At 41.8% G+C, this 14,296-nt stretch overlaps 1 protein-coding gene across 3 annotated transcripts in view; it reads right to left on the bottom strand.

Annotated features, from left to right (window-relative positions):
* The window catches only part of psmd1 (proteasome 26S subunit, non-ATPase 1), a 59,947-nt gene extending 46,319 nt beyond the window's left edge, over positions 1-13,628 (bottom strand). For 2 of the 3 annotated variants that reach the window (XM_021614129.2, XM_021614254.2), the window contains exons 1-16: positions 13,412-13,628; positions 12,486-12,529; positions 12,118-12,191; positions 11,580-11,749; positions 11,116-11,324; positions 10,723-10,866; positions 9,957-10,183; positions 9,721-9,781; positions 9,481-9,609; positions 9,260-9,348; positions 8,561-8,639; positions 8,270-8,443; positions 7,560-7,671; positions 6,012-6,208; positions 2,273-2,368; positions 1,779-1,843 (exon numbers count right to left, since the gene is read on the bottom strand). In XM_021614129.2, coding sequence (XP_021469804.1) covers positions 1,779-1,843; positions 2,273-2,368; positions 6,012-6,208; positions 7,560-7,671; positions 8,270-8,443; positions 8,561-8,639; positions 9,260-9,348; positions 9,481-9,609; positions 9,721-9,781; positions 9,957-10,183; positions 10,723-10,866; positions 11,116-11,324; positions 11,580-11,749; positions 12,118-12,191; positions 12,486-12,529; positions 13,412-13,427 — 1,886 coding nt within the window. In that variant the 5' untranslated portion in view covers positions 13,428-13,628. The remainder of the gene's footprint in view (positions 1-1,778; positions 1,844-2,272; positions 2,369-6,011; positions 6,209-7,559; positions 7,672-8,269; positions 8,444-8,560; positions 8,640-9,259; positions 9,349-9,480; positions 9,610-9,720; positions 9,782-9,956; positions 10,184-10,722; positions 10,867-11,115; positions 11,325-11,579; positions 11,750-12,117; positions 12,192-12,485; positions 12,530-13,411) is intronic. The other variant, XM_021614202.2, reaches the window with a different exon arrangement.
* Positions 13,629-14,296: the final 668 nt, after the last annotated feature.

Raw genomic sequence — 14,296 nt, 5'->3', positions numbered from 1 at the left:
AATTGCTTCAACAATTGTATTTACATACATACATATAAATAACGACATGGTTGATGTTATGTACAAGCTGTATTTGTATAGACTACTCCTAATATCGAAGAGGCAATTCTATTTCCTTTCATTCAAATAGCAATTCTGCATCCTGTTTATTACTTCAATTCAACAATTTTGAATTTCTGAGGCATTCTGAGCCCAAACATGGCGCTTACTAGGGGTGGGCGGTATACCGTATTTTTTTTAATAGATATACCAGTATTAATGCACGGACCGGTTTGGGTTTTTACTTTACCTTCTAAAACTGTATTTTATTATTTGGTTTGTTAAATGTGATACGCGGTGTTAAACGTCCATTTTTATAGTTTACTTTGCTATTTGAGTCATCTCTCTCCATGCTGCCCTTCCACACAGACCTAGCCCCGCCCCCCGTCACTCAAGGAGCGCATTTGTTGTTCCTAGAAAATGAGACACTTGCGTTCTCTCTGCATGGTCAATGCAGCACATGCAACAATGTTGATGACAACAATGCTGTTTTCACTTTGCTTCTTCATATAAATCCAGTAGCGTTCTATTATTACACTAGTCGTTTGTATTGCTTACATCTGCAAACAGCTAATTTGTCTTTTCTTAGCAAGTTGGGCCAAAATATTGTTAGCCGCTAATGCTAATCGCTAGGGAGCTAGCTAATAAATGTACTGAGTCAGAGCAAACATAATTAATTATACAGCCTGATAATACCAGTGGTGGTGTAGACCTAAATCAGCATGTTGTTTGTGCACCAGTACCTTCCACATCAAAGAGGAATACAAGAGGCATTAATATATGCTAGATTAAAGATTAAAGGGTCCCCTAGGAAACAATTAACATTTGATTCAAAATAAGGTTTAGATTATTTGCCCATATCGTGCATGGCAGTGTGGAAATACTCAAATGAACGCAGAAAATGCAGAAATTTATGAAAAATGCCCACTAAATAGTGTGGGTTGAAGTTGAATTGAACAGTAGAAAACAAAAATCAGAATGGAGACCCGTTGAAATCACTTAGAATGTATGCGTTACCACCCTGAGGTCATGCCCTATTTATAAAACAAATTTAGAAATTTCCTTACTTAAAAACAAAAATAGTGTCAAATACCATCATACATCATTTTCTTATAAAAAAAATAAATACAGTGATATGATATTTTGGCCATATCGCCCAGCACTAGCGCTTACATAAACAATTCAGCATATAAGAAAACGCAAATTAGCCCAGAGCTCCATCTGGGCTAAAGGTTAACCCTACTGCATGCCCTTGGTGGTTACTTAAAACCCCAAACAGTGTTCAGACAACAAATTCTTCAGGGGTGAAAATTCCACAGGCTTTGGTGAGAACTTGCGAAAACACCAATTCTTGATGGGGAAAACATGGAACTTGGAAATGTGGGTTAACCTCAGGGCCAAAGATGGGTGACAGCCCCGGTGGCAATCAGGAGTGGAAAAGCCCCATCTATTTATCTGAGGTCTAGGCGGAAGAAATCTCTCTCACTGTTTGTTTTAACGATCAGGATGAGGGGAGGGAGGCTACATAAAACTGCCAACAACACCCATCCCAAAATCATTTGGAAATGATGCCCGGGCTATGAGAGGAATGCAGCCTTTGTGTATACATGTAGGAGCTGATTGATCAGTTAGCTTGGGCTAAGAGAATAGCAGTGGACCAAGAGGCTGTAAAGTAGGGGGACCTCTGCTGGGCGGAAAGGGGATTACATAAGGGGATACAGGGTTGAATAAGGCCTTACCTGAACATGATGAATCCAATGGACTCCACCGCTGCCCTTCTGACATCATCGTTCACGTCGCTTACCTGACAGGTAGAGAACAATGTATTAATAGCAGAAGAAAAAAAATACAGTAGGGCAAGGAGATAACAGCTACTAATAACCATTTTCCTGCCCAAACACCAAACTCCCAATCTGCCCAGATATCAAAGATTTGGGGAAAGCCTATACTTGTTCATAAAAAGCTCTTAGCATCTTTATCTTGTGCAGGCTGCCATCTGTATGAATACCAACTCAACCATCTGCCCCAGTAACATTAATGAATCTATCAGGGCTTCCTGTACTACCCAGGAATGTATTTCATTACGGCGTTTAACATACCAACACATTTTCATTTACTGTGAGGTATACTCGTCTGTCATAACCATACTCCCAATTCCAATAATTCACAGCTTGACTATCCCTACTCTGTTTCCTGGTTGTCCGTGTTCTGCGTGAGGAAGGAGAATACTTACAGCCACATGCAGCAGGCGTCTGATGGCCTTGTTGTTCCCGGAGCCACAGTAGGCCATGCCCACTGTGTACATTCCGGAGCGGCGCAGGATGGGGTCCTACAACAAACGCAGTAGCCAGAACACAGAGCCTTAGCTAAGAGAAGAGTCTGCAGCAGTAAGGTTGCAACATTATTCAGTATTCCCGAAATCCCAGTTGGATAATTCCCGTAATCAGGAGGGAATAAGCAGGGGAGAAAAAAAAGGGATTTTATTGAAAGTTCCCAGATTTTGCAACCCTAGTAGGTAGTCATGGAAACAATGTATGGTCAACAAAAGGTATACCTCTTATTTGACAAATAACACATTTAAGTATGGGTACTGCATGTATCATTCATACTACGGTTCAGGACAGGTACTCATTGTCGCAGTAAATTGAAACGGATGACTACAGGCGGGAAGAAATAAAAAACACCCACAATAGGCAACAAGGTTAACAGTCATGGTTGCATAGCCAAGACATTAAAGGAATGAAGGTCAATATATTGGTAGTAGGGGATGAGGTGAGTTTCCCCTACAACGTATAGCGGAACCCATCCCCACGGCAGGCATAGCGGAACCCATCCCCACGGCAGGCATAGCGGAACCCATCCCCACGGCAGGCATAGCGGAACCCATCCCCACGGCAGGCATAGCGGAACCCATCCCCACGGCAGACATAGCGGAACCCATCCCCACGGCAGGCATAGCGGAACCCATCCCCACGGCAGGCATAGCGGAACCCATCCCCACGGCAGGCATAGCGGAACCCATCCCCACGGCAGACATAGGGGAACCCATCCCCACGGCAGACATAGGGGAACCCATCCCCACGGCAGGCATAGCGGAACCCATCCCCACGGCAGGCATAGCGGAACCCATCCCCACGGCAGGCATAGCGGAACCCATCCCCACGGCAGGCATAGCGAACTAGTGTGTGTGTTAGGGTGGTCCCGAGAAAACATTTTTTGGGGGTCGCCCGAGATTAGTCCTGTTCTTTCAACCAATCGATTGATCTAAATGTTTTTAAAAAATTCCCATATTATGCAGTTGAATAAATTCAACTACATACGCACTGAGCTTGTCTACATAAGCATATGGGTTGATGAAAGTTACAAATTAGTTACAAATTACTCAAGAGTGTTAAAACAAGTGACAGCGAGTGCCTGTGTGACTGGCAGACGTTCTCTCCTCTCTACTCCAGCGAAAAGGCACCACAGTAGGTGTTTAATCGCACTGCCTGTGCTGAAGCTGCTACAATTTCAGTCATGTAGTTTTACTTGTTTGACTGAAACGTTATCAAAATCCCTAATTTATTTAGGAAAACCTTTCCCCTCAATCCTTGCTCTCTTTATGTGAAACATGTAATTAGAGCTGGGCGATATGGTCAAAATTTCACATCCCGATAACGATACATATCACGATACAGCACATTTTCTGTAAATTCAAGGAATAGTTTACATAAAATGCCCACACGTAAAGGCCTATTTCTTGTTACATTTTGAATTAACTCAACAATAAAAGGTACTTACTCATATTTGATTATTTCTCTTTTACTTAGAACCTTTGTGCAAATGTTAAATTAAGCATTTAACAAAATCTAAAAAGGTAAATAGTTGCGCACAAAATAAATATAGGCCTAAAATATAAATCTTTTTGGGGGGGCTTTGCGTGTATTGCATGTTATTTTGGCATTAATACATGTCGCATTTCAATTTGCATGTGGTACCTTGGGTCGAGTGTTAGCACCAACTCACGAAACCCCCGTTTCTCCACCGTGTAAATTAGGGCCATGTCTTTGCAGATGTAAGTTGTAACGGGAGTTGTTATCTCCTTCCATCTTCATGGTTCTTTGCTGTGCCGCGGGCAAAAGCCTCTTGCAACGTCTGAGTCGAGGGTTTGTTTTGAGCACTCGACTGTACTTTTTTGGGTCTCATCCGTAGACTCTCTCCGAAATGTTTCACATGATTCTTGCGTAGGTGGTAAAGGAGGTTAGTGGCGTTTGAGCCTGTTGTCGGAGCCGGCCTGCGGAATATTTTGCAGAGGACGGTTCCTTGTCAGACTTTTCATATCCAAACCGAGACCATGCGACCGAAGTAGCCCCTCTTTTAGGTATGAGCTCCGTGTCACGTTCACTCTCCTCCATGTTTATTTGCGTTGCTTTGCGTGAAAGCGTCGTCCAATTGACGGAAAACATTACCGCAAAGAGTGCGATTTGCGACAACGAAATAAACAACAGAGCATAATATGAAACGATAGACTTTTCTATCGTCACACGATATATCGTCATATCGCCCAGCCCTACATGTAATCATAGCATGCACGTGACCAATAGGGCCAACCTATAGCCTTATCATAATCACATCAATAAATTGGTTATAACAAACTCCGAACACAGTAAGGTCGACTGCAAAACGAATGCGGAGGACGTGAAAAAGAAACTCAAAAAGGGTGGATGTTTACTGGTTGCTCAGGAGGGAAAGGGGAAGTCAGATGTGTGGAAGACATATGACCTAGTTGTGGAAACTACTGGAGATTAAGGAGGGTATAGGTGCAAGCATTGCGTGAGAATATACTTCTTTTTTTTTTACCATTTGGAACAGTGTAAACACTAATTAAATGTACTGTTCACCAGGGAAAAACACATATTATATATATACACACACACACACACCTATCTACACACACACACACACCTATCCATCTATATACACACACACACACACCTATCCATCTATATACACACACACACCTATCCATCTATATACACACACACACACCTATATCCATCTATATACACACACACACCTATCCATCTATATACACACACACACACACACCTATCCATCTATATACACACACACACACACACCTATCCATCTATATACACACACACACACACATCCATCTATATACACACATCCATCTATATACACACACACATCCATCTATATACACACACACACACCCATCTATATACACACACATCCATCTATATACACACACATCCATCTATATACACACACACACGCACACACACACACCTATCTATCTATATATACACACACACACACCTATCTATCTATATACACACACACACACACATCTATCTATCTATATACACACACACACACATCTATCCAAGTCTTTATTACAGCAGACTATTGCATGCATTCATGAATTGCAGTTTATTGTTTAGGCTAATTATTCAAAGCTCCCTTTGTCATTTAATGTTAAAACAAAAATGCTTGATTGCATTTCATGTCTCATTCTGCGTGATGGCATGAACGAATGAATGTAAATCTAATTCCTTCCGAATAGGGTTAAGGCATTGTTCGCAATATGCTGGTAAATTTTGCCATTATGCACATAGCAACGTAGGGAAAAATGCCAATTCTATGGCGCACTGAAGATTATGTTTCAGAACCACAGACAGTGACCATATCCAACACTGGATAAAGAGCCTTATTTACACAGTATATTAGCTGTAGTAGTGTTGCACTATTATTTTTACAATTTCACATCTTAGAGTGATGACCCAGTTGACTCCACAATGGATTAGTCCACTGAGACCAGCGTGAATCAAAAGAATAAAATAAAATAAAACTCAAAATAATTGCGACTGCTTGACTAAAGAAATATCGGTCAAACAGCCTAACGACCAAACAAAATAAATGGGGTCAGTCCTAGTACATGCGAATGCATTTCCAAGTCCCATTGTTACCTTGTCCCTGCAGAGGCTCTCGATGAGCGTGTCTGCCTCCTCCATGCGTCCGTACATCACCATGGCGATGCCCACGGCCAGGCCGCGCAGGATCTTCTCGTGCTGAGTCTCCTGGGCGTAGCCCACCATGTCCTCGATGGCCTGGGCAGACTTGGAGCCCAGCATGACGAGCCCCAGGGCCAGTCCTGCTGCCTCGCCTGTGAACAGAGGGTAAAAACATGAGCACCGCATAATGGCACCAAAGAAAAGTCCTTTATAAATCTGAACAACTGGCAGCACAGAGTTGATTTTGCTAGTATCACTGATCTCTTTTAAATTGCACAATCAATGCCGTTTTTGTTGCAAGCTTACTGTATATCAACAGATGCAAATATGTCAAGATGTTTTTAACTCTAAGGGCTGAACAAAAATATAAACGTAAAGTGTTGATCCCATGTTTCATGAGCTGAAATAAAATAAAAAATATTCCATATGCAAAAAAACACTTATTTCTCTCAAATTGTGTTTACACCCCTGTTAGGGAGCATTTCTCCTTTGCCAAGATAATCCATCCACCTGATAGGTGTGGCATAAAAAGAAGCTGATTAAACAGCATGATCATTACACAGGTTCACCTTGTGCTGGGGACAATAAAAGACCACTCTAAAATGCACAGTTTTGTCACACCATAATGCCACAGATGTCTCATATTTTGAGGTAGTGTGCAATTGGCATGTTGACTGCAAGAATGTCCATCAGAGCTGTTGCCAGAGAATGTTAATGCTCAAATCTCTACCATAAGCAGACTCCAAAGTAGTTTTAAAGAATTTGGTAGTACGTCCAACTCGCCTCACAACCGCGACCATTTGCATGGTGTCGTGTGGGAAAGCGGTTTGCTGAGGTCACGGTTGTGAACAGAGTGCCCCATGGTGGCGGTGGGGTTACGGTATGGGCAGGCGCCATAATCTATGGACAACAAACAATTCCATTTTATCGATGGAAATTTGAACGGACAGCGATACCATGACCTATTGTCATGTCATTCATCTGCCACCATCACTTCATGTTTCAGCATGATAAAGCACAGTCCCATGTCGCAAGGATCTGTACAGAATTCCTGGAAGCTGAAAATGTCCTGCATACTCAGACATGTCGCTAATTGAGCATGTTTGGGATGCTCTGGATCAACGTGTACAACAGCATGTTCCAGTTCCGACCAATATCCAGCAACTTCACCTAGCCATTGAAGAGGAGTGGGACAACATTCCACAATCAGCCTGATGATGAACTACACGCAAAGGAGATGTCGCACGGCATGATCCCGACCTGTTTCCTGATCCACACCCCTACCATTTAAAAAAAACAAACTGATCTGTACTCCCAGTCGTGTGACATCCATAGATTAGGGCCTACCAAATTTATTTCAATTGACTGATTTCCTTATAGGAACTATAACTCAGTAAAACCTTTTGAATTGTTGCTTTTATATTTTTGTTCAGTGTATAATAGTTGGCTAAATTTGAACTCGACTAGCACCAAATGCCTCACTGTCTGTTCAGGGTCGTGTACCTGTGACTGCATCGTCCTGGTACAGGTTAGACTTGAGCAGATCGTACACATCCTGCCTGGCTGTACCCAAAGCAGCCAATCCCAGGCCCAGACCTCCCCCGTGACGGACAATCTGTGGGAGGAAACAAAGCAAACCAAAACAGCTATCACAGACACGAATATAACTTTGATTTCAACTCAAATGTAACATGATATCCCCCTGATGGGCTTCGTTGGAATGATCTCCATATTGCTTAATGCATCAGCATGCTTCAGTTTGACTGGCACCTAGCCGGAACCGAACGAGTGTGTTCGCTTACTCCCTTAAAAAAGACCTACGCTTGAAAAACTAGAAAAAAGTGCCAATGTTTGTCCATCTTGAGATGCCGTAGCCAGTAGACACTTCCTCAAAATAGTCAGAATTCATCGAAGAGAACTCAAGAAATCAATTCAAGAAACTCAATAAATTAATTGTCATGTTTTTGCCGAGGAGATCTTAGTCACGCAATTGTACATCAAAAATGTTTGATGTTCTCAATTTAAAAAAAAAAACGTGTCAAATTGTTTATAATATAAGCACAAACTGTTCTGAACTGTTTCGGCTGGGTATCATGCAGATGCCTTTACACACACATCCGATCAAATCTAAGTAACCAAAGGGGTTGGGTGGGATATGGGTTGATTTGGAATTGATTAAGGGAAATGTGACGTGTCTGCATGTTGCCACTCACGTCGTTGCTGGCGTTCTTGAGCTGACTGAGCAGGTAGTCAATGATGTCCCCCCCGTGGTTGGCGTGGATTAGCCCGAGGGCATACAGGCCACCTCCCTCCTGGTAGGCTGATCCGGGTGAGGTGTCTTTGGGCAGATAAGTGGCCATCAACTGCAGTGCCTCTTTCTCGTGACCCTGAAAATATGAAGATTATTCAGCGAAACTTTTTTTTAATATATATATATATTTATTTTTTTATCAGAAAACCAGAGATATCCTTTTATGTTTTAAATAGTTTCCGCTAAAGTTTACCTTGTGAATGACGCCAAGACTGGCTGTGGCTGTGAACTTGGCCCAGTTGGTGGCTCTTGCAAGCCACTCCAAGTTCTCTCTGTTGAAAGAATGAATACAATCTCATCACACAGCCAAACACAGCATTAACCCTTTATATCCCCACACCAGGCTTCAGCCAAAAACTATTTTGATTATTTAAATAATATTAAAATATGTTTTGGGAGAAAATATAAGTAGTTGAATATTGGAATGTATTTGGAAAGTATAATTGGAAAGTATAAGCATTTATTAGAAAATGTTATTTAATACAGAGTACATACATATTTCAAATAAGTACTTCGATGCATTTGAACACAGGTCCTAGGAGTATTTAAAATAATGCATTTGGAAATAATAGTAGACTATTTATAGGAATTATTTGAAATACTTCCAGTAGAAGTAGTTGATTTCAGCCACATTATTTGAAAATACTCAGAAGCCAGGTCTGCCTCACACCAATAGAATGTACCACATTACCACCAACACAACGAAATATTATTTATATGATGTGAATTATTATTTATATATTATTAATATTATAATATATATATATTTTTTTTTTAATATATAAATATGACTTCCTGGAGGGTATGTTATGAAGTGTGCTGGCGAAACAGAAAGTGATATTCTCTATGTGTTTATGCTATAGCTGGTGATGATATAGTATAGTGGCTATACCTGAGGAACTGGTCACTTGTGGTCCCCGTATGCATGAAGGAGTTGGCTATGACCGTGGCTGTGTGACACACTGAATTTCGGACTGCATCCTGGATTAGGTAGACAAAGCAACAACAAAAATAATTGTGAAAGCCTTTTTTTTTTTACAATGCAGTACATGTCATATGCCTATGTCACATGCAATACATAGCCTGTTTAATACTCATAATGGCATCCTTTACCTTTGTGTTCTTGAGAATCATTAAGTCTGTGTTGTTGTTCCGGATGAGGAACTGCAGATGAAATTCGATAGCCATTTCTCCACTGAGAATTTTGATCATCTTCGCGTTCTGGTCCTTAGGCTCATCCTTCTATGCAAGCAGAGGAAGGGAAGGCCCATTCATTTGGGTGACAAGAACAGTAATATAAAATGGACAGCTTCTCTGCACGGCCATAAAGAAGCACCAAGTAGAGCTACTCACACTGTCTGCAGCTTTTCCTGCAGGGGAGCTGCTGGCCTTGTCGTCCGTCTCCATAGCGTCACTGAGACATTTTTTAAAACATATTGGCTAAATCAACTTTGTATCACAGTAGGTTACCTGTGATGTGTCAAGATAATTCACCTACACCGATCTTACTACATTTCATTCACATTTTCCCATAATCTTTTCCCAACCTACCCATCTCACCCTGTGACTACACCCTCATCCTCACGCACCTGTCTTTGTCTGGGATGGGCACAGTGCCTGTGTTGGTGGAGCCAGGCACGGCAGGGATGGGCGTGCCCACGGTGCGCAGGTTCTGGATGACGGAGGAGAGGAACTGCTGGCTGGCACTCTCGTACAGGTCGAAGCAGATTTGGTAGGCCATCAGCAGGTTGTCTTCCTTCACCAGCTTCTCCAGGATGTCGCTCACCGCCTGTGGGTCGTCCAGGAAGATCAGGCACTGTGGAGGAGAAAGAGAAGGAGGAGAGACAGAGTTTGAGTGTGATGCATGGTGGTCAAGTGGTTCCTTCCTCGTATTAGTTAGATGGGTTTATTTGATATTGTACATATTTGCAGCTAAAAGCTGAATTGCAGTAATCAAAAAGAGATTCAGGTGGGGTAAGGGGGAATGAAGAGCAATAGTCTGTAGTCAAGCCTCAAAGTGACTGCCTCTGCTGGTAACACGTGTGGGTTTGGGCACATGTAACCTGATAAAGATCCACCTCAGACAGAAGCATCGTTAGATTTAAGGTGAACAATATTTAGTGGATCTTTTCATTTCATTATGCACAGTTTCTCACCCCCCCCCTAACAGTAACATGTGCACGTGACTGTTTATTTTCAAAGAAATTCGCTATTGAATGACTATGTAATTCCACTGGATTAGGATGGTACTGTTTCAGATTGTGAAATCAGATAACCATCGCACCAAACTGCAGGCAGCTGAATGGATATTTTAAAAATCAGAGCCCAGTTTGAAGTGTGCTTTCTCCCCGTTACCTGGCAAACGTTGATGAAGTCAGGCTTCTCCAGATTCATGTAGAGCTTGACCAGCACTCGGAGGACCTCGTTGCGGAACTTCTTGTTCTGCATTAGTGACATGCAGACCTTCAGGCTGTAGGCCAGTAGGCCACTAACGTCATTCTGTACAAGACAAAAAGGAAGAGGGTTGGGATCTCAACATAAAATGTAAGTTGTTACTGAATGTTTTGTTGTTTTAAACCACAACAAAAAACATTTAAATAAAATGTAGGCTAAACCAAAAGTCATGGATCTGTGGATTTTCATTAAGCTAATTTTTTATTTATTACATTAAGTAGAAGTTGCGCCAAATTAAACAATCTGTGGAACCAAAACAGAATGTGTTCAGAAGACGACCAGGGAGCCACTGACCGATTCAAGGATAGTCTTCTCGAAGATGTCCAGGCGTCGAGTCTCCAAGGCAATGCCGATGGCCTGCTTGTACTTATGGTCGCCCAGGCAACGCAGGAACATCTTGTTGACGATGCCCTCCAGCCGGGGGTCGATGCTCTTCTTCTCCTCGTCCTCAGGAAGCTCGGCGTTCTCCACCCGCTGCTTGGTGTAGTGATCAATGCATTTGGCTACGGGGGAAAAGACCAGAGGTCATCAAAGAACTACTGTATACCGCTGTGGAATAATCAATTGGCATGATTAGTGGCATGCATCAGTGTGTTGATATCTAACAGTGGGTATACATAAATTGAACATTGTTGGAGGTGACTATGTGTAATGTAACTAAAAAGGTAAGCCTATGGATCAGCATAAGAAGCCCTTGAGGTCAGTACTAAGATGGAGTACTTGTGGATACCAAAACATGCAGTTGTAACATCACTCACCGATAATGGTCTCCACATATTCAGTGTCGTCTGTGACATTGAAAAGGTCTCCTGCACCCAGAGCGTAGTTCAACGACTCATCAAACGCCCCGAGGTGGTAGAACACTTTGGAAGCCACCAAGGCAGCAAACGCCCTGCTCCGAAATGTCTCATCTTCATACAGGACCTCGCTGTGAGGAGAGAACACATTTTTTCCCCCCTTGAGTAATTTCTTTATTCTAATTAAAAGTTGCACTATGCAGAAATTGCTCCGCCATTTCCTGATTGCTTAAACTAAATAGTTTGCCTAATTTCAGTTTGTGACAAACTAAGTTAGCTATAGTGTAGAGAATCAATGTATCATCTAAACTGCTGTGAAAAATACTTTACATAACCAAAAATATATTGTTGTTTCAGCTGTTTGAACCTGGTGTACAAAACCAAAAGTTAAAATAAGCAAAAACAGAACGTTAAGTGAATTTGGTCAGGTTGACATATTGCCAATTTAAACTGACCATGTAAATATTTGTGGCTTTTTTCCCCTTGTTTAAAAACTTACATTTTGTCAACAGATCCCGATATCTCAGCCCAGAAGTCATTGACAATGGAGTTCAGCTTGTGCAGAGCAAACTCCTACAAGCAAATTTTTTTTGTACAAATGTTAAGACACTTTACGCAAACAACAGTCAAGAATAATCATTGCCAAGTCAATAGGAATGTTAGTGGTCACCAAACATAGTCCAGGAGAGCTACGGTCCAGCACTAACGACTGCTTCCACTAACTAGCTACTTATGGTCTTTAATGTTATTAATGTTATTAATGTTATGTTATTAATGTTATTGTACAAGGCTTTTCGTCTTCTCTAGGTCCATGGTTGGTGACCACTGGTGTATTCTCACTGGATAACAAGCTTAAATTCATGATACCTTGAGTTGGGGCTCCTCCTCATCCAGCAGTGAGATGATTCCAGCTAAAAATCAAATGACGTGTAGTCAGTTTCAACATCATGGATAAACCCTGATGTGTGTGTGAACCCTGATGCACTTCAGTGTATGTAACGTAGCTAGCTAGCTAGGTTAGACAGAAAACGTTAACTTTCGCCTTCTCATTTATGACTGACAGAAAAGTTTCATGTGAAGCTTAAACAGGTCAAACTCGAAAGGGAAAGATCTTGTCAGTTGTATAACTGAATATATTCAACTGAAATGTGTCTTCCGCATTTAACCCAACCCCTCGGAAATCAGAGAGGTGTCTTAATCGACACATTTCAATTTAATAACTGGACTACGTCTCCCCTTTCCCTTCCGAGTTTGACCAGGGGCAGATTTAAACGTTGTCGGCTAGGGGATTCGAACCAGCTACCTTTCGGTTACTGGCTCAACACTGCTACTAGGAGCAGGAGTGACTAGAAATCCTAGCCGCCGGGCTACATGCCGCCCGTTTACCGGGCTATGAAAATATTACATTATAAACTAGCTAACTACGTTAGTTTGCCAGGGCACAGCTAGGTAACGTCAGCAGCTAACCAACGCGGTCGGTAAATTCCTAGCTAATGTTAGCTAGCCATCTGGCTAACGTCATTGTCCAACGACTAACGTTAATGGCGACTATAGACATGAAACAATATGATAGGAATAAAGTTGTTATCCAGCCACATAGGTAATTAGTTAACATGTGTTAACGTACAGCAGCTAAATTAGCTAACTGTGAGTTTTAAAAGTCTGTAAACTGGGTAGATAGCTAACTGGCTAGCTAACTAGCTATGTGACTCAGCTAAATCAATGGATGCTAGCTTGCTACCGTTAGCAATCTTTTACAAAACGCTGACATTTGCTAGTATGTTACTGCTTACCGGCAGACGTTATCATGGTTGGTTCTTTATTCTCCCCCTCTTAACTCCACGAACCCAGGTTATACCGTTTCAGTTAGTGACAATGAAATTATAAAACATCAACACCTTGAAAGTACAGTAGATGTGTCAGTTGTCCACAACAGCGGGACACTTGTCTGTTGAAAAATATTTTTGGTTCAATAATGAAAGCCCCCTTTCCAAAAACCCATAGTTAGGTATACCTAGATAGTGCCTGATGAAATTACAGCTCGTCGTCATTGTCAATTATTTAATCTCATCCTGATTCTTGGATAGGGGTAGGAAAAGTGATGAATAAAATAATTGTAATGGGCTGTATATTTTGTATTCTTAGCTAGAATATTTAAAACATCATTTCGGTATTCATTTTTTTATCCACAAACCGGCTTCTATTCTGCCAGTCTCGAATGAATCAGTTATTTTACCTGTCCTACACACGATGTTTTTCTGCCCCCTAGCGCCCCTTACAGAAAAAATATTACAGCTTTGAAACTGCATTCGACTGTGGTATTTTGGACACAGTAATAACATAATAAATATCGGAGTTGTGTCGGTTGGAGATCTTTGGTTATACGAAGGGAGTATCCGCTTGGTACGGTGCTGGCGCTAGCACTTTTGCTTTACGTATCAGTCTTTCGGGTTGAAAGGGAGTAAGCAAACAATCAAACTGGCGGCGGGTCGGCACGGCTGTGACTGGGTCAGAGATTGTAGGCAATTGTGATGGAGAAGGGAGTAGGAAAGAGAAAACAAAACAAAAGCAGTAGAGAAATTGAGCAGGGGTTTGAATGGGAGCACGAGGTCTATGGCGGCGGGGGCGGGGATTAAGTAGAAAAGGAAGTTTGAGGAGAGCAACAGTTTTAAATCTAA

The sequence above is a fragment of the Oncorhynchus mykiss genome, chromosome 1 (genome assembly GCF_013265735.2).
Source record: "Oncorhynchus mykiss isolate Arlee chromosome 1, USDA_OmykA_1.1, whole genome shotgun sequence".
NCBI classification, from domain to species: Eukaryota; Metazoa; Chordata; class Actinopteri; order Salmoniformes; family Salmonidae; genus Oncorhynchus; species Oncorhynchus mykiss.
This window is presented reverse-complemented; position numbering and strand designations above follow the sequence as displayed.